The 21,517-nt window shown below is 41.8% G+C and overlaps 1 protein-coding gene across 2 annotated transcripts in view; it reads right to left on the bottom strand.

Annotated features, from left to right (window-relative positions):
• NBAS (NBAS subunit of NRZ tethering complex) overlaps positions 1 to 21,517 on the bottom strand; it is a 655,156-nt gene that overhangs the window by 418,319 nt on the left and 215,320 nt on the right. For both annotated transcript variants that reach the window (XM_075861089.1, XM_075861091.1), the window contains exons 27-29: positions 20,816 to 20,878; positions 13,675 to 13,797; positions 4,796 to 4,898 (exon numbers count right to left, since the gene is read on the bottom strand). In XM_075861089.1, the coding sequence (XP_075717204.1) occupies positions 4,796 to 4,898; positions 13,675 to 13,797; positions 20,816 to 20,878 (289 nt within the window). The remainder of the gene's footprint in view (positions 1 to 4,795; positions 4,899 to 13,674; positions 13,798 to 20,815; positions 20,879 to 21,517) is intronic.

The raw sequence follows: 21,517 nt of genomic DNA, 5'->3' as shown, positions 1-21,517 counted from the left end.
ATATGATGCTTTATTTATTTAAAAAAGTTGCAGATTTCTTTAGGCGCAATCGTGCGACCAAAAATAATTCAAGAACCCCCGTGATTTGTACTTCTTTGTCTCATTTGCGAATTACATGTTTGCTTCATATTTTATGTTGTGTAATAAAATCTTAACCGAATATATTTCGAAATTATTTTGATTATTGGGTAATTCCAACAAACAATTTGAATTTCTTTAGTAAGGCCTCATGCACACGACTGTAGCCATGTGCACGGCCGTGATTTTCAGGTCGGCCGGCTGCGGGCTGTCAGCCGCAAGCCGCCCGCAAATCGCGGGCCAAGCACATGGCCGCGGCCATTATTTTCAATGAGCCCGGACCGCAGAAGACGGCCGTAATAAGACAGGTCCGTGCTTTCTGCGGTCCAGGCTCCCGGGCCATGCACGGACCGTAAAAACTACGGTCGTGTGCATGGCCCCATAGAAATGAATGAGGCCGCAAATTCTCCCGTGGATTTTCGGGGGAATTACAGCCGCAAAAACACGTTCGTGTGCATGGGGCCTTAGTAAAAAAGAAATAAAATAAAATTGTTTTTTGGAACTATGTTCACCAAAGACCATACATTACTTGGTAAAGATGTTACTGTTAAACAAAGCCAAATATGTTTATGTAAAAAAAAAAAAATATAAAGGGCTTGTTCACATTAGCGTTGAACTTCCGTTTGGATTTCCGATCATGTGTTCCGTCAGAGGATCAGATCAACGGACAGACAAGTATTGTTTCCGTTTGCATTAGCGTTAATTTCAATGGTATTTTTTTTGTGCCGGTTTGCTTCTGTTCCGCTAGGTTTCCGTTTTTTCACGGAAACACTAGTGTATTGTGCTGCACTATTAATTCTGTGAAAAAAAACTGAAATGGAGGCAAAGAAACAAAAAAAATACCATTGAAATAAATGGTAATGCAAACGGAAACGATACTTTACGTTTGTCTTTCCGTTCATCTATTCCTCTGATGGAAGTACAACGCTAATGTGAACAGGCACTAAAGTGTTTTTTTGTGTGGCTGTTTTTTATTTGTTTTGTTTTTTCAGAATCTTTATTTGTTTCTGTTTTTGACTGTGAAATCTCATACTGCAGAATATGACCCAAGAGTACAGATTGTGTTCTACATATAAAACTAGGAAATATTAGGAGTAGGGGGGGGTTAACGTCTGATGGTGTGAGCGGCATGTACATAAGTGGACTATGTACAATTAGTTACCACAAAGTATTTGAAGATGTTGCTTGTAATTTATGGACAACATTTTATAATCTGTGCGGCTAAGAGAACCGGAGGATCAAACCCGTCTCTAACCATTTACAAGTATCCAAAAAGAACCATATCAAATTTTTGACACAGATAATTGTAAAACAAATTATATTCCATGATGCTAGCTTGTAAGAAGTGCTTACGTCTCCAATACAGTTCTTAATTTGATTTAATAGGTTGTAAACCTTGTGTGCCGTCTCCATTAGATGACAGAAAACTCCTAGTGCCTAAGGGTAAAACTAGTGTCATGCATTTTATGAAGGGAAACACACAGATGGCAAACTGAGGAAGTCATCTCCGCTCAGGGATAACTGGTACCAATAAAAATGAGATCAGCGGAAACCACACAGTGCGGAGTAGACAAAAAAAATGTCCACCGCTGGCACAGAACAGAGCCTTCACACTTCAAACTCGACTTGTCAAGTTGTTCAGCTCATTAAAGTTGACGGCTGACCAATTATGTCCTATGGCCTAAGTAGCCGGCTTAGATGGGACTCTGGCCCCATTTGTCTAAAAGAATGTTCCCTTCAAGTTATTTATTTTTCGGACATGTGAAATCTGCTTTACATAATGACTTTCAAGACGTTTGGCTGATGACAGCGGACAGATGAGCAGCCGAGGAACCCATTAGCTAATCACTGGATACTAAACTCATGAATTATATTAAAAAATGAGGCTGAATACCCCATATTGCCATCATACGATCAGACAGCTGAAGTCAGGGACAAGAACATGTTCTGGACATTATTTGGGAAACCAACTCTATTCAGTATTCATTTTCACACATTTTCACCAATGGTTAGACCAACTAAAAAAATTGCCTTTCTGGTCTTATGGAGCTCTTCAAATAATCACAATTAGGGCATATTCACACAAACATAGTCAGTTTGACTGCCTAACGGCCGTCACACATCTACATGTATTTCAATGGGGCTATTCACACAGCCGTTGTTTTAACGGACCATGTGAAGGGCCCGGGAAAAAATAGGGCATGTCCTATTTGTGTCCGTTTTCGCGGATCACTCCATAGACTGAAGCCTATGAGGGATCCGTGAAAACGGGTCCTGCACGTTCGAGTTTACACTCGTTTGTCTGAATAGGCCCTTATGGGCTTAGAACTAGATGATTCCCCTTTTTAACACCATGTCATTTGCTGGTTCAACATCATAAGCTTCATAGGGGTTGGAGCTTTGTTATTCTAAGAGACGTCAAAGGCTCCTGCATAGTCAAAGAGATAAATGATAACATTCTTACTGAATGACACAGGGGAGATTACTGCATCCTGCTTTATTGAATTAAATATATAAATTGTATGCAGATTGCTTCTAAGCTCCCCCTATTATATATAACTAAGGCTCTATTCACAGACAGGGTCTGAGTGTCGGCAGATAAAAACGGCCGTTTTGGTCAGTTTTTCTGGGCCGTATTCCATCCGTTCCGTGTTTCCATTTTTAACGGCTGATTTTGACCCGTTTTGCATTCGTTTTTTTCCCTGTCAATTTTTTTTGCCACACTCTGCCCTCTGTAGATAATGCCACGCAGCCCCCTGTAGATACTGCCAAACACCCCCTGTAGATAATCCCACACATTGCTCTCTGTAGATGCAGCCACACGGCCCCCCTGGAGATACTGCCACGGCCCCCCTGGAGATACTGCCACGGCCCCCCTGGAGATACTGCCACGGCCCCCCTGGAGATACTGCCACGGCCCCCTGGAGATACTGCCACGGCCCCCCCCCCGGAGATACTGCCACAGCCCCCCCCCCCCCGGAGATACTGCCACAGCCCCCCCCCCCCCGGAGATACTGCCACAGCCCCCCCCCCCCCGGAGATACTGCCACAGCCCCCCCCCCCCCGGAGATACTGCCACAGCCCCCCCGGAGATACTGCCACACACTGCACTCTGTAGATACTGCCACACACTGCACTCTGTAGATAATGCCACACACTGCACTGTGTAGATAATGCCACACACTGCACTGTGTAGATAATGCCACACACTGCCCTCTGTAGATAATGCCACACACTGCCCGCTGTAGATAATGCCACACACTGCCCGCTGTAGATAATGCCACACACTGCCCGCTGTAGATAATGCCACACACTGCCCGCTGTAGATAATGCCACACACTGCCCGCTGCAGATAATGCCACACACTGCCCGCTGTAGATAATGCCACACACTGCACTCTGTAGATAATGCCACACACTGCACTCTGTAGATAATGCCACACACTGCACTCTGTAGATAATGCCACACACTGCACTCTGTAGATAATGCCACACACTGCACTCTGTAGATAATGCCACACACTGCACTCTGTAGATAATGCCACACACTGCACTCTGTAGATAATGCCACACACTGCCCTCTGTAGATAATGCCACACACTGCCCTCTGTAGATAATGCCACACACTGCCCTCTGTAGATAATGCCACACACTGCCCGCTGTAGATAATGCCACACACTGCACTCTGTAGATAATGCCACACACTGCACTCTGTAGATAATGCCACACACTGCACTCTGTAGATAATGCCACACACTGCACTCTGTAGATAATGCCACACACTGCACTCTGTAGATAATGCCACACACTGCACTCTGTAGATAATGCCACACACTGCACTCTGTAGATAATGCCACACACTGCACTCTGTAGATAATGCCACACACTGCACTCTGTAGATAATGCCACACACTGCACTCTGTAGATAATGCCACACACTGCACTCTGTAGATAATGCCACACACTGCCCTCTGTAGATAATGCCACACACTGCCCTCTGTAGATAATGCCACACACTGCCCTCTGTAGATAATGCCACAGACCCTTGTAGGTAGTGCCCCCTTATACATCGCACCCCGTAGATTGCACCAAATATGGACAGGGAAGTCAGGAACTTCTCCTGGAGCGGAATCACCGGTCACTCAGATCACATCCAAGTGGCAGCCGTGATTTACCCGGCCACATAGACTTCTATTGGGGCACGGACAGCCCAATATGCATACATTTAGCGCATCTTACTCCAGCGGTCTTAGTAAATTCCCCCCACAGTCTATGCAGGAGACTTGGAGCTCTGTATTATCAGACCAGTAATTAAGTAACTGGAATATTAGTTGGAATATAAATACAGAGTGTTGTTCTCATATGGAGAAGCGACAAGGTAATTGAACGATAGATTGGGTAAGGCAGTGGCACGGTATTCTGCTATCTAAAAAAAGTTGAAAAAAAAAAGTTCTGTATTCAAAGAAAAGGAATCAGGAAAATAAATCAATCAGGATGTGTCCCTATAGAATCCTGTAATGTAAATCTAACGGTGTAACTATAGCAGTAAACATCGCACAACAAGAGACCACATAAATGGACATAAATAAAGCACTACATATTATAACTTTATTACAGAAGACAGCGACCACCATAACTACAACAAACAAGACATCGTACTAAGAGCTTATGACGCAGTGATACAATAGTATAAAAAAATTTAAGTTCAAAGCACTTACCTCATAGCAGACATCCGTACTCAGACATGTATATACATTGTGCTGCATGTCCAGAATATCCTGGAGCAGCCCCTTCCAGTGACTCTCGCTGACTGGAGGCTGCCTGAAGGGTACAAAAGCACAAAACAGAAAAATGAGCAATATGTACATGTAAAATGGTTGAGAATTATACATATATATTATATATGTATGTATGTAAAAAAGAAAAAAAATAATATATATATATATATATATTATCGTTTTGATGGAATCAATACCGTAGTCGACTGCGCTATTCATTCCATCAAAACGACGGAACCCTTACACAACGGAGACAAACGGAAAGCATTTGACCGGATCCGTCACCATTTAAATCAATGGTGATGCAAACGGAAACCTCCGCTTCCAGTTGGATTTTGTTCATCGGTTCCCCTGACAGAAAGCGCTGACGGAACCCATGAACAGAGTCCCGACGAGATGTGAACGAAGCCTTACATGCGTGTTTGGATCAGCAAAGTATGCAGGTTATTTTGGTAGGGGTAAGGAGATCAGCAGCTCCTCTGATGAAAATCTCAGGAGAAAATAGTCAGGTTAAAAAAAACAAAAAACTATCTCAATCAAAGGGGACGCCAGCGGGCAGTGGGACTGTCACCAAACACAATTGATTGACATTGGATTCTCTGAAAATCGGCACAATCCCCAAATAAATATTTCATGTGTATGGACAGCTTAAAGGAGTTTTACGGGAATTGACCCTGATCCAAGGACTTACCAAATTAGTTGTGTCAAGTGCCACTGTCCACCTTTATGAACCTTGTGATGACATGTAAACATTGAGGCAGAGGGCGATGTAGCCCATATTGACCCTACTCTTCCTTAGTCTGTCAGCAATTTGGCCTGGAGTTGAAGGTTTGAGCAACCTGCAACAGACAAGTTGCCAGGTTCTGCCCGATAAAAAATAAAAATGGATCAAAGTAGCGTCAAACACGGATTAGTGTTTCTAGATTTTCTTTGATTATTTCTAGATACAATAGTTAGTAATGTAAGTAAAATGCTCAGTCACAAGATATCGGTGTACATAAGATATGAAAACTCATTACAGATGTGATCACAGATCATTTCAGTCTGGCCACGTCTTCGAGTCATGTCCTGCAGTTCCATGAACATCCTTCTTGTGACCCCAATGAGTTTAGGATCAGTGCACATAATCAGCGCTCCTCAGCATGGCGTACTGTGTATTGTCACGGTGAGCTGAACAGAGACATGTGTCTTTCTGTGACCTGATACGTACTTTCCAAAAGCCATTGAAGCAACGATCCCCATATATGACCATTCACGTTTAATTGAGGTCATCGGCAATACTCCTCCTCAAACAGGTTGCGCTGAATAGATTTTTTAAAGATAGAAACAACTGCTATAGCAACTCAAGCAGAATCATCATACAAGAGGTACAATAATAACGTTTATAGGATTCCAAACTCATTGAAATTGGCCAACTAAATGTAAAATAAGCTTCTGCAAATCAACAGACAAAAAAGCACGCCCTCACCACTCGCACGCTCCATGTCTTGGTTACTTGTGATCCTCCATCTCTCATTGGATCAGGACAGGGATGGCGCCATTATTAATGATCAGCGCAGCCTACACCTCTGGATTCCAAGAATAACAATACTTCAGCGTAGGCAGACATGCTTACCAAGAGTGGAGCAGCTAAACTACCTGTAAGGCTACGTTCAGACGAGCGTCGGCAACCTCGGAAATGAAAAACCGATGTTTTTCACATCCGAGGTGCAACCGTGGGGGACGTGTTGTCACGGATCCCCCATAGACTAGAATCTTTGGAGGGATGCGTGACACGCAGTAAAATAGGACATGTCCTATTTTTTCACGGACCTTTCACAACGGTCATGTGAACGGCACCATTGAAATACATGAGTCCATGTGACGGCCGTTATTTTAACGGCCATCACACGGATGAAATACACGCTAGTCTGAATGAGCCCTAAGGATTAGGCCAACATCAACTTAACCTCACAAAACACAATACCAGAAGGGAAATCTTTAAAGGTCGGACGATTGCAAACTAGAGTTAAATGAAAAGGTCTAGTTTTGCCCCGTGTGCGTCATGTTCTGACAGTACTGAGTAGTCTGGTGCTGTCAAAGTACATCTGGTATCAGAGTGCCAAAATACGGGAACTTGAAGAATTAAAAAGTGTAACTTATTTTTTCCACAATTCCAAATTAGAGCACCTCCGCTTACACGATTTCATGAGTCATAGTGATAGTGACTTGTTCATAATGTGTTTGATGGATTGGGTACAGAGGACCAGTCAGCTCTCTCGACAGATCGATTTTAGTAAATACTAATAATAATTTTGTACCGTTCCTCTGTTATTCCTCCTACAAATTTATGAATAGATTGACAACTGTGTGGTTACCAGTTGGGGGTGTGTCCATACTCAGTCTGATAACGTCCAATCAGTGCTAACAGTTTCAGACGGTGTAGGGACACGCACCTTTGACACGGGGAATTGTAACGCCCAATTGTAAATATATTCATACATTTTGAGGAGGAACAACAAAGGAACGGCACAATACAGAGTTCTAGGAAAATACGTTTCAGAATTTAGATTTATTGGGGGGGGGGGGGGGGGGGGAATACGTATTAGTATGTACTAAAATAGACATGCCAGGAAAGGTGACAGATCCTCCCTAACCACTTCAATGCCAGGCCATTTTCCCCTGTTAATAACCAGGATATTTATGCTTTATTTTAGTACATAAAGGATTGAAAGCAAAAAACATTTTTCTGGTTCAGTTTTTCAAATATTTTGTCCGTCTTTTTCGGTGATACATAGGACTTTATTTTTATGCCATTTTTTATTTGTATTTTTGTAGTTTTTGAGCACTTTGGGAGGAAATGTAGAAAAAATGGAAATATGCGTCTATTTTTCAGATAATTTTTTTTTAATAACACAAAGTGCCACTAATAAAGTTTTCAATTGGGTCCCCTTTCCATTACATTTGATTTTATATAGGGGGATATATCGTTTTATATTGTAAGCAGGACTAGTAGCTTCGCTTTGGGCTAGCGGTGGCAGTTTTTTTTCTTTATTTATTTTACACCTTGTGCCACTCATTAGGTCATTAGAGTATTTTAACATTACATTATTTATTTTTAGTGCTAATTCCCCCTATTACTGAGGATGACATATTAGAGCTGATCTGGGCTTGCTAAAGGTTCTATTAAATGCCCAGACATGGGACGTGAAAACAAGCGCCGATCAACAAGACAGCACGTTGATCAGAGCTCGTTTACGCCTTTCACAAGAAGCAATGATTGATTATGTATGTGGACGAGCGACCGTTACTCCGGACAACTCCCTGTTCACGCATGATGATGTCCTGCCGACAATGATAATATTTGGTGCTGCATAAACGAGAAGTTTACACGATGACCGAGCGTTTGCTGGTTCATCGGCTGATCGTTGCCCTTATGACACCAGGCAATGATTGGAAAATAGCGTTATTGTGACCGCTCGTTTGCCCAATAATTGGCCCGTGTAAAAGGGCCTTAATTACTCAGCAGCTCCTGCAGATACTTTGTGGCCCCCGGCGATTATGTGTTTACCAGGCCTGAAGCAGTCAATTGTGCACCATAAATTGCATACCAAAGTACGCACTGTATGACTTGTATGTAATTTTAGTCACATACAATTACATAGCAACTATGTGTGACTAGTACAATATCATTGTCAAACTGCGGTGCCTTTGGCCCAACCAGATGATTCTGAGGGCCCAACCATAAACCATAATGGCAAGTGATTGGCTCCAAAGTCAGATCCAAACGAGGCGGATCTTTAGGGCCCATTATTGTCTGAGCACAAAAAAAGATCCTCTGGTACAGCAACCCCGTGAATTACGATTAATATTACTACCGTACCACAGTATACTGCGTATATACTGCTTGGTATTATACCTTGTCATTTATCTCATCTCTCTGGTCATAAATATTCTAAATAATGAAAAATTCTGAAAATATTCACCTCCTGTATATTTATAAAAAGTCTATAACGCTCTTGTCTGCCAGTAAGGACTATTCTAATCTAACAAACCCTTCGGAGAAGATGCCGTCTCTTTTTTTTGAGCTTATCCAACTCTTACAGTGCGCTTCATTATTTATTATGTGGCTTTTGTGATTAAACGCACACAATGCCATTCGTCTTTCTCCAACCTTGGAAGATTTGCTTTCCGTTTAGGGGATATCATTCTTGTAGATTAGACTATTGATTGTTTGTTGTAATTACCTGTTCCTGTCCAGCCTTTATATCACTGATATCGGCAATAAATGGACCAGGCGTCTTGGCTTTGGCCTGGGCTTTATCACACTGGGATTGTACTGGGTCAGCAGGTGATTTGGACTTTAAATGTACAATGCTTTGCAGACATCCCTGGAAATGTTTCTTTCAAAGTTAAGGGACCGTGTTTTCACTTTTGTGCAATGTTTCATTCAGAGGTTATTGATTGGTAATGGTATACATAATACATGTCTTATTTTTCTGTAAGCCAACAAGGAAAGCAAAACAAAACAAAATGAGATGTTGTACTGAAGGGAAGAAAAGGGAAAAAAAATCTAGACACAAATTGGTCAAATTGTATTTCTTTATATATTAAAATACTAGTACTACTATCACCTGCAATACCGGACACATTACATGATCATGATTAGAACTGTTTCTGGAATAAAAGTATTCTTTTTTTTTTCATATAACCCCTTCAAATGTTGTGACCCCCAGAGATCAGTTGTAATCTTTGAGGGAACCCGGAAGCAAGTGTGAAATTCCTCTGCAGCGCCACCACAAAGGAAGTGAAGCATTACATGCAGAACATTTAAATCAATAGGCCTTCCATGTAAAGCATAGAAGCGTTGGGTTCTTTCAGAGTAGGGGCTCATTCAGACGAGCCTGTAACTCGCCCGTGTGATGCCCATTAAAACAACGGCCGTCACACGGACTCATGTATTTCAACGGGGCCGTACACACGACCGTTGATTCAATGTAGCGTGTGAAGGGTCCATGAAAAAATAGGACATCTTTTTTCCTGCGTGTCACGCATCCCTCCATAGACTTTAGTCTATGGGGGTTCCGTGACAAAGCGTCCCGCACGTGTGAACCTCGGACGTGAAAAACTGCTACGCTCGTCTGAATGCAGCCTTAGAGACACTTTCTATCTGCTATCTAAGAATACCTTACTAGTGTCTTTCCAAAAGGGCTGTATCGTTTAGAAAACCCATGTTTATAGTATCAAAAAAAGGAAAATACCACAATTTAGGAAACTAGGCTGTAAAGAGAAATGGGTGGAATGAATATAAAATAGGCCAAAACGGTCAGTAAGGTTTTACACTAATGTAATATGGGCGTATAGATTCTTATGATGCGGTTAGTTTGGGTTATTAGATCTGCGGTCGGGTTGGGAATTTCACCAGTAATACACCTGTGTGAAACCACTCTAAAGCTGATGGCTGATGTCTGTGCACAGGAACAGTGTCCTGATCTTTGTCTATAAGAAGGTGGTCCCATCTGCAGATACAGTTGTACACATGCGTTTCTTGAAGCAAAGAGTAGGGGTATGTGCACACGATATCGACCATTACGGCTGAAATTACAGAGCTGTTTTCAGGAGAAAACAGCTCCGTAATTGCAGACGTAGTTGCTCGTCCTCGCATTTTGCGAGGCATCCTTGATGGCCATAATTTAGAGCTGTTCTTCATTGAATTCAATGAAAAACGGCTCAAATTACGTCCAAAGAAGTGTCCTGCACGCGTAAATTACAGGTTGTCGGCAAACCCGTGAATGGGCAGATGTTTGCCGATGTATTGGAGCCGTATTTTCAGGCGTAAATCGAGGCATAATACGCCTCGTTTACGTCTGAAAATAGGTCGTGTGAACCCAGCCTAACATTTGAAAACACAAAAGTGGATCATTGCTAGGATCCAGCAGCTACCGATCCAGAATACTGCTCAGGAGATGTAAAAAGGAACACTCCAGGCAAAGAAAATACAGTCGTCCAAGTTTAGGGCCTGAGGGGGTGTAGCCTGACTCAAAGAGCACCAAATAAATCACCAGAGAATTCCTGTCTTATATACCGCCCCCGCAGGCCCTGCACCAAACAACAATACCGGTTTTGCCTGGAGGGTAAAGGCCCTTTTACATGGGCAAACAAGCGTTCACAGAACGCTCGTTCCCAATCATTGCCCTATGTAAACAGGACAACAAAACGCTGGTTCATCGGCTGATTGTATCGTTTTAGCGGCTTAAAATACCATCCTTGTTGGCAGCCTATCCCCAAGTAAACAGGAAGACGTGCTGCTGACATGATAGAAATGTATGGGGATGAGCGATCGGAGTAACGAGCGCTCGTCCCCATACATAGCTCCTTGTGAAGTTGTATAAGCTATGCAACAGACTGCCCCTCCATGCCACACAGACTTGTTTAGTTCCTTCCAACCCATGAAATCATGTAGCTTCAAAATCAAAACATACAAGATAGTGAAGTAAACAGGCCGGAAAAAATATGTGATGTCATGCGCTATCTTTGTACTGTAAGGGAGGTTTGGGGGAGATATTGTAAGGCAAATCGCTTTTGTTTAAAGAAGAGATGCATTTTAATGGACACCATGATTTTAATGGACACCCTAAACAGACTGGTAAAAAGGCAAAATCTATGGCGAGGAAGAACATTGTTTGGCACTGTAGGTTTGATCCTTTCAGGCTTCAGTAGTTCTTCTGTTTTCCACTACATGTTAACGGTTTATGAGCTGTGCGCGTTCAGCGCTGGGTGTAAATAAAACAGCTTCATTTCACTTATCGGCTGCAGTCTATAAGCCTATAAAGTAAGCGTGGTGCTTGTACCAGAAGAAGCTGCCAGCTGGCAATATTAGCAAAAGCAAAAAATAGCAACACGTTGAACTAGTGTACCAGACCTACATATAAAACCTGCAGGAAACGAGGGGTTGTTAGGATACTAAATCTACAACGGTCTAATAATAATAATAATAATATCATTGCTGTTGCATCCGCTCAGGCAGACGATCTGGACACTTTGTGAAGTGTGGGAGTAAAAGCCGGACATCCAAGCAGACAGTCATATTCACCCTTAGGGTATGTGCACGCGAGAAGTGGCTTTTACGTCTGAAAAGACAGACTGTTTTCAGGAGAAAACAGCTGCCTCGTTTCAGACGTAATTGCTCCTCCTCGCATTATGCGAGGCGTCTTTGACGCCTGTAATCTTGAGCTGCTCTTCATTGACTGGCAACAGCTGTCAAACGACGATGCGTAAATGACAGGTCGTCGGCACAGTACGTTTGCAAACCCATTCAAATGAATGGGCAGATGTTTGCCGACTTATTGTAGCCCTATTTTCAGGCGTAAATCGAGGCATAATACGCCTCGTTTACGTCTGAAAATAGGTTGTGTGAACCCAGCCTTATAGTCTTCGTGCTGTAAGGCCCCAAGCACACGACTGTACATTTCAATCAATCTGTAAATACAAATCCATAGTCATTTATAGTCATCCGTAAATCATCCGCATATACAAAAGGGTGTCCGTAAATACGGTCCGTATTGCATACGTATTTACGTATCCACTAAAAAACAGAGGAATCTGGGGTAATCCCCTGGTGTCGCATAGCAAGGTTTCTGTAATTACGGAAATGCCCATAGACTTCTATGTAGAGTGTGTGCCGTAATTACATACAAAAAATGAACATGTTCTATCATTTCTACGGCATGCGTAAAAATACGGAAAGGTGTCCGTAGTCCATAGAAATGAATGGGTCCGTAATTACGGGTGAAAACTACGATTGTGTGCATGGGGCCTTAGACAGCAAATCCAGATAACGAAGGCTCTGCTAAAACTAGCGCCATGGCTTTCATTCATAACCGAGCCATGACGACTATACCGTTTCAAACAGAACCCATTGAATTATAAGGACCGACAGAGTTCCAGTATTTTTAATGGCAGGACCTGTGTTGCAGACTGCACGATTCTTGCCGTTAAAAATACCAGAGTCCATATTCCTGGAGCGTATTATTTATCCTTCTAATCAACTTCCTTACCCTTTTTATTTTTTTGTAGTCTTTGTTAATGTTTTTTTTACTCAAATCAAAACGTTTATAAAAACATTTAACGGAACACTATACCGTAACCACGAACGAAAGCCTAGAAACTTAAATGTGAACAGAGCCTAATACAAAACTGTAAACGTCAGTGGATACGAGGAGAGATGTGAGTAATTATAACAGCGCTGAGTAACAAAGAAAGCAAAAATAAAAGGCACACCGCACTCCTGTCCATTCTCTTCCACTATTAAATATGGTCTTTGAAAGAGGTCCTGTTCGTTCTCCTGATACGTAAGTTATAGAAAATACTTCTGGAGCCTCTTTTCTTAGAACTCTGCATTGTATCGTTCCTCTTTTATTCCTCTAAAAATTGACAACTGGGCAATACCATTCCCCTTGTCAATAGGGGGCATCCCTTCACAGTCTTACACCGACAGCACTAATTAGGCAGTGTCAGTGGGTCTAAGGACACGTACCATTGACAAGCAGAATAGTAACACCAACTTGTCAATTTTTTCCACCTGTTAATTGTACTTATGGGTTCCCTCCTGACCGGACATCGGGCATGGAGAGATGTTCCTGCACGCTGGGTGGTAAAGCTGCCCTGGCAACTGTATGAAGCCGGGAGAATATCGTGCACTGGTCCAATACTAATTAAAAGTATCTATGCCAGATACTCGTCTAACTTGGCATGGTTGCCATTGCATCTGTACTGCCCAGCAAGCAGGAGCGTCTCTCCACGCCCGATGTCTGCAGATAGACTGATATAAAGATCCTTACTTGCGACCAGTGTGCCGGGTAAGACGTACGATCAGCTTGCGAGCTTCTTCTAAACTTGATTGCGTTTCCTTCACAAACGAAATGGGTTTCTGTAGTCCATGTTTCTCCAGGATCTCGGACACGCTGTCAATACAAGCAACATTTTATGACTTTAATTCATGAAAACCACAAACAAATCAGCTTATCTATTAATTTACATGTTTTTGATTATATGTATTTATTATGCTAAGTAACGTTACTTGATGGACTCATTAGTACCAGGGAGGTATCATAGAAATATACATTATGCTTAACAGCGATAAATAGAAAAAACATCTTTCTATAGGGAGCGTTGATTGGAAGATTGCATCCTATTCTAAACCCAGTCACACCTGTCAAGAGAATGAGGATGGAAATGCTGGCTTCTTCCGGACCAATGCTAGGAGATGCTTGGAGATAAATGGCATCAGCGGTGTCTAGAAGCCGCTCATCTTCCCTCACTACAGAGAAGTAATACATGTGCAGCCACGCAGAATGTGCACGTTATCGGGAGGAATCAGTGTTTATATTAGACATCCGATCTGTCCATATACATCTCATGTCTATGGACAGTATTAAGGGAGTATTCCCACTTCAGACATTTATAGGACACCTATGAGCCCCCTACAAATCTAGAGAATAGGGGGCTACTGATCCCCATTGAGCAAGTCAAGGCAGCAGCTGTTTATATGCGGCCACCTCCAGCCCCTTCGGCTTGTTGAACCTTGGTTAGGAGTTGGTCTCAGAGGTGGCCCTATAATATGGTCTGTAAACATGTGATACATGGTGAGTGTGTTTTCGGCTTATAAATAAGGCTTCGTTCACATCTGCACCGGGACTCCGTTCATGGGTTCCGTCTGAGCTTTCCGTCAGGGGAACACATAAACGGAATCTAAACTGAAACAAACGGAAACCATAGGTTTCCGTTTGCATCACCATTGATTTCAATCTGGTGCAAATGGTTTCCGTTTGCCACCGTTGTGTAAGGGTTCTGTAGTTTTGATGGAATGAATAGCGCAGTCGACTACGGTATTGAATCCGTCTAAACGACGGAACCCTTAAACAACAATGACAAACTGAGAGAATTTGCTCCGGATCCGTCACCATTGAAATCAATGGAAAGCTATGGTTTCCGTTCATGGGTTCCCCTGACGGAAAGGTCCGACGGAATCCATGAACGGAACCCTGACGCCGATGTGAACGAAGCCTTATATTATCGTCACACTTTACAGCAAGGTAATCTATTGCACAATATTCACTGCTCACAGATTTTATCAACATAAAAAGTCCACCCTATTGACTTCTGTGCAGTCTACAGAACACTTACTATAACATGGCCCGTTCAAAAGCACAAAATCATAAACTAATAAGAAATAAAAAAAAACAGCGTAGCAGAAAATAAAAGAATAATAACAGTATTGTATTTCTTAAATGCTGCAGTAACTTGTCTTTGCAGCTGATCTTCAATGTCATCTATTCACATGGGACACACGGACACAAAGCAACTTCAAGGTCAGGAGGAGCCGACAGTAGGGTACAGATCCGAGTCTCGGAGTGTCATTGTTATTCAGATGAGTGTTTTAACCACTCAGCTAATCCATCTATCTGCTGTAACTATATAATGAAGCTGTACATTTAATAAAGTGACTTAATTTCCACCACCTGCACATACCATATGGAAAGCAGCCATAAGACAAGCAAAATAAAGTTGTAAATAAAAACAGATTATAAAGTAAATGAACGTATAAACTACCGGGAAGAAAAACAACATACTTGGCTCATTTCATTACATAAACGCGGTCTAAAATATAGGAGACGACCAGTGTGAGGCCACAAGACCGTGTCCCGTCGTGCCGGTCCCAAACATAACTTTGTCCAGTAGGTATCGTTATAGGGTTTTTGGAAGCTGGTCAATGCTGGTATCCCCAAACAGACCCTTGAACGCAAAAACACTGAGGACTGTGCAAATATTCATTGAACTCAGTATTTCAGTTCACAACAGGAATAGTCAAAGGTTGATAATGTCACAAGTTCCTGGAATCGATCTAGATTTTATTACATTTTTTCTAATCTGTTTTTTTTTAATTATATACATAAATATATTTTTTTTTATATTTTTTGTACATGATTATGAGGGCGAACATCTTGCCTGAGCGGCATCTCTGCTATGTAAACAGCAGTTCAGGGATTTGCTTTACAGCAGCCACATAGACATAAACCTCAGTCAGAAGATGACCGATCGACTGTATGGATGAGTTTTAGGTGCATGTTCTGTGACCTATGCAGGGAGGGGGAGGAGAATATGTGTCCATTACATATTGTTACTGGTGTGATCTTAAAGATAAAATAGATGGCGACGTGAAAAAAACAAACAATTGGTGCCAGGGAAGGAATACCACCCTTGGAAAGACACCAAACGACGAAAACACATTCTATCATAACATCCATACATGTACGTACCATTAACTTCCAAATACAACTCACTAAAACCTAAAATAACAACAGATTAAAGTTTCAACGGACTGTCTTATTTAGGTGATGTTCACACAGAGAGGATACGCTACAAGAAAGTACACAGTGTATCCGCCGTGGACGCCGCAGGGAATTCCAAAATGTGGTGGAGTTTTTTGGCCGACATGTCCGCAGCGGAAAATCGCACGTAAAAAAACTCTATACTTACGTCCTCCAACATCATGCATCCCGGCCCCCTGGGATGATGTTTCACCCCATGTGACTGCTGCAGCCTGTGATTGGCTTCAGCAGTCACATGGGATTGTGAAGGATGGTTTATTTACTTATATTCTCTGTATTAAATTACATTATGAATTATCAAGCAGGATGCCGAATTACTAAGATATGTATTCTCCATTTTGTAATAACCTTTCCTCTATATAATTCTAGAGGAGTCTCAAAGAAATGTCTTATTTTTTAGTGTTTTTTGCATGGTGTGAAAAAGATTTAAATAATGTTTAAATGATTAAAATTTTGTGCAGCGGCCATTTTGTCTGGAGTTCCCATCTTGGTTCTTTTGTAGTGAATAAGAAAGACATTGTTCCTTTAAGACAAGTATATTAATGTTTATTTCGTATGTTATTAAAGTTAGTTATCTTTGTCCTTGGTTCCCATACGAGGCTTGGAGAGAAGGAACAGGGAGTGAGATGGAAGGAGGGCAAATATGCATGTGGGAATATCTCCCCCATCTTACAGGAATATTCTTGCCAAGAAAGATAAGGCCACCTGCAAACCTGATGTGTGAAGAATTATAATGATGTATCTGGAATGTATGGTATGTCTGTAATTGGCTGAATTTGAAATATTGTCGCATTGCCTCGGATTGGTTAACCTCAAGTCTACACCCCTTCTGAATGATATTATTGTAATTGAGTTTGGCAATAAACCCCAGAGGAGTATTTTGAGCATATCAGCAGCATCTGTGTGTTTTCTTCTCCTCTCTCGATATATATCGTTATGAAATCTCCTGATTAGGATGCTGGATAAAGTTCCTGGCGTGAATGTCTGTTGAAACACTCGTCTAAGTTCCAGTCTAATATATTTTTGAGCCATTGACTTCCACGACAGGATGAAACATCGTCCCTGGAGCACAGAGATCTAGGTAAGCATAGGTTTTATTTTATGAGTTGCAATTTTTGCGGCGGAATCACAGCTTTTCCGCTGCCAAACACGCAACATCTGCTATTTGTTGCGAGTTTTACCTTCCCATTGCATTCAATGGGGAAAACCAGCGAATCCTAAACATAAATTGACGTGCTGCGGATTAAAAAACCGCACACACCACCGTACAATTTTAGAACGTTTTTTCGGCTGTTCTTTTACGCAGCGTGTGGATAAGATTTGTCCAAAATCTCATCCACTTCGCTACTACTGTATTACACTGCAGATTTTTCACAATGAAATCCGTTGCAAAAAATCTGCAGTATTTACACTATGTGAGAACCCGGCCTTAGACATACTGTACAGTCGCAATTGTTTGTTTCGATCAAGAATTATCTACCGTCTACGGCCAGTTTAGGGAACAGGTTCTCATTACATGGACTGTAAAGGATTGTGATTTGGTTGCATTCAAGAATAGACCAAAACGTAACTTCATAAACAGGAGGAACTTCGTGTCTGTTCGGCTTTTTCCAGAAATCCGCTGTATCGGAGTACGGGCTCATAGACTTTCTATTGAGTCCGTACACAGATACATCGATTTCCTGAAAAAGCCGAACAGAAACTAACTATGACATGTCAGAAGTTTGTTGAACGTTTAGTTACACTTTAAGAAATGGTTAATTTGACGGAAGCGGATGTTTACTGGCAATTACGGCTTCTCTTTTTGGCGTGTGGAAGGCGTAGTGCACTGTAAAAGACTTGCTGGGTGTCTAAAAACTTAGCTAGCCTGTATTTTCATATAATAAGAAGCATGAAAGATGTACTGTATATATTTGCTGGCCCCGTGCGGGTCGCTCTCGAATCAGACATCTATTTGCATCAGACACTGGTTTCCTCAGGCCTCGCCACTGACTTTATGGAACAGGAAAATTTATGATTTGATTGGGTTCCTGGCTCGCAGAGTTTATCACTAAATCAAAAAAACTGTCGTATCAAAACTACTTCTTTTGCGTATACCAAGCCAGCAGCAATAATGCAGAGAGTTGTAATGCTCATTGCTTTATAATTTATAGCTTAATTTAATAGCTCCCGAACAATATCCTTTGGGACATGCCTCAATTTTTTTTCTTTGGGATAGGGACATGCCTCAATTTTTTTTCTTTGGGATAGGGACATGCCTCAATTTTATTTCTTTGGGATATGTGAACGTTCGTAAAATGTGTTTATGTGACTCCATTTTGTAAGTATGGCTATGTGACTCCAGGAGTATCCCTTTTAGATCTTAAAGAATCCATTTTGTGTTTGAAGAATCGCCTGTTCCTTTAAAAGAAGTAAATTCATGCTGGGATTGTCTGAACAATTATATATGTTTTTGTTTCTTAGGCTGTGTGCAAATTAGTTTCCATCGGAGGTTTCCGTCAAGTTAACCCCTCAGCGAAAAGTCAACCTGAGCTTCCGTTTCCCTCACCATTAAACTCAATGGTAACGGAAACCTAGCTAATGGTATCCATCTGTCACCATTGTGACAGGGTCCCGTCGTTTTGGACAGAGTCAATAGCGCAGTCCCCTCAGCGGAATCGAACGCTGATGTGAACAGGCCCTACGCTAATATCATGATTCCTTGTTATGGAGAATATAGCTAAATATTTACCAGTTTTCTATTCTGAGAAATGAGTCTGACGCCCCCGAGACTATCTGGGAACACAGTTTGTTTACCATGTTTGTTAGGAATAGACTGGTGATACGGCCCATTGTAAACGATTGGCTAAGTTTAAGCCTACTCCCCTTTAGAAAAATATTGTAATTGCACTTCTATCAATAAAGCAGAGAAGAATATTTTGGGTATACAAAGCATTGTCTGTGTCTCTTACTTCTCTCTGATATATCGATATAACTAATGCATATGGATCTGGAGAAGTGTACTGATGAGTGTCCGTTGACACACCCACCTAAACCTTCAGTCAACAGGACTCTAAAGGGCCTTTTATACCTGCCGATATTTGGCCGAGACATCGTTGATCGGCGCGCGTTTGCTCCTGTCACACAGAGCTGTGTACGGGGACGAGCGGTCATTACACCGATTGCTCGTCCCTATAGGTTATCATGTTGACAGCGGGTCTCCCTGTTTACACAAGGTGATGTGCTGCCGACAACGATAATACTTTTTGCTCGTTCATCTGCTGATCGCTGCCCTGTTTACACAGGGCAATTATCGGCAACGAGCGTTATCTGAACTCTTGTCTGCCCGATAATCGCCCAGTGTAAAAGGGCCATAGGAATCTAACAGAAAAAACCCTCTGTCTGATTCTGTTGAAGACATATAGAGGTACAATATGGTACAAGGGTCCAAAAAATCATTGCGGCTATGTACAACTTTGTTAACGGACCGGTTACACAGTCATGTGCATGCAGCCTAAGAAGGAGGTATGACATTTTTAGCTCAAACAGAAGTATTGGGAATGTTCACTGTAGGCCCTGTTCCCATCTGTGCTCCAGCTCTGACAATAATGGGCTCTAAAAGTCCAGCAGAAGACAACCTCATTTGGGGCTGATTTTGGAGCCAATCACTTGCCATTATGGTCTATCGGTGGGCCCTCAGAATCATCTTTGGTGGGCTCAAGGAACCCCAGTTTGACATGGATGTTGTACTATTCACACATTGTTGCAATGTAATTGCATGTGACTAAAATTTACATACAAGTCATACAGTGCGTACTATGGTAGGCAATTGTTGGTGCACAATTGACCGCTTCAGATCATTGCTCTGCACCGGTCACCATGCAGCTCCTGCTTAAAACTAGATATAGATACAAATATTATTCCTGATGAAAATGTAGTCATAGGGGTTTTCTGGTTTTAAAGAATAAAGCTTAGGCCTACTTCACATCTGCGTTGGAGGCTCGGTTAGGGGCCTCCATCACAGATTCAGTCGAAAATACCAGAAAAAAATAGCACAGCATGCTGCGCTATGGTTTCCAGTAGATCCATGAATACCCCGATGGAAACCTGGCAGAATCCATTAAAGTCAAATGGTTCCGTTGGGCGCCGGTTGTCTCCATTGTGCAATGGAGCCGGCGCTTCCGCCATTTTCGTTGTTCTGCTCCTCTGACGGAGCAGAACAAAATGGCCTAGTAAAAGCCAAAAGCTCATTTATTTATATTTTATAAAAAAAATATTTTTTCATATATAAAATCTGCCATCTCAATTGATTTTACGACCCACCCCAATTTTGTAGCAAGAACCCCCATAATGCGCTGTAAAGCTCCAAAGGCCTTTTTGCTGGTCAGAAACTCCAATTACAGTGCCGCAGATACTGAGCAGATCACATCTCAAGAAAATTCATACATTTGTATAAAACAATAATATATCATTAATGTAAAAAAAATATCAAACTTTCCAATCTGACATGGATTAAAAAGACACAGAAAGTTGATCTATTTAATTTAATCTCGGTGTATAAAGCTGCAGAGGTTCTAGGAGGGAAGAGATGGTGAGATCGAATGAGTGTTACCTGAGGATTTGTTCGAGCTGATCCACCTTGTCATGTAGAGATTTAGTTAGGTCTGTCTCCGCGCTGGGAATGATAGGGAAAGAGACAGTGAATCAGATAGCTGGCTGTAATTTCCTGCAGTTATTGATATGGCATTACTGAGTGACACAAAACAATAAGCAAGTCTCCGTTCCCCACTATACTCTATTACGTCTAAGGACTTTTGCACGGTCTTGTATCCTTGAGTTACTTTATTGAGATGGGAGAAGGAAAGAGATTTATAAACTAAAAAAAAACACAAAACAAAAAGAACAAAAAAATGTCTTGTGGCAAATGAACCCAATAAAATGATCCAATAAATCTGCATTTACTGGTTGGGATCCTGTCCAGGTGACGGGGTTCTCATTCAAGCCATCTTCAACTGTAGAGACGTGTCATAAACGGACATTGGTAAGTTTCTGTGAACATGAACCCATAGAGATTTCCCAAAAATAAGAAGCCATCCTTTTAAGTAAACAGAGCTCTGATTTTCAATGACACTATCATAACAATCGCATGGTAATTCTCTTCTCTGACCAGCATTGAACTGGTTCAGAAGCGCTAAAGAGAATTACGGCACTTGTTTTGGAGAACTGGTGTGGACCCCCATGTGCCACCTTCTCAAAAGCCTATAAAATGGGTGACTGATTTCTCCTAAAAAAGAAAACCTATCAACAAGTGAAT

Source organism: Rhinoderma darwinii, chromosome 4, assembly GCF_050947455.1.
Source record: "Rhinoderma darwinii isolate aRhiDar2 chromosome 4, aRhiDar2.hap1, whole genome shotgun sequence".
Classification (NCBI taxonomy): Eukaryota; Metazoa; Chordata; class Amphibia; order Anura; family Rhinodermatidae; genus Rhinoderma; species Rhinoderma darwinii.
This window is presented reverse-complemented; position numbering and strand designations above follow the sequence as displayed.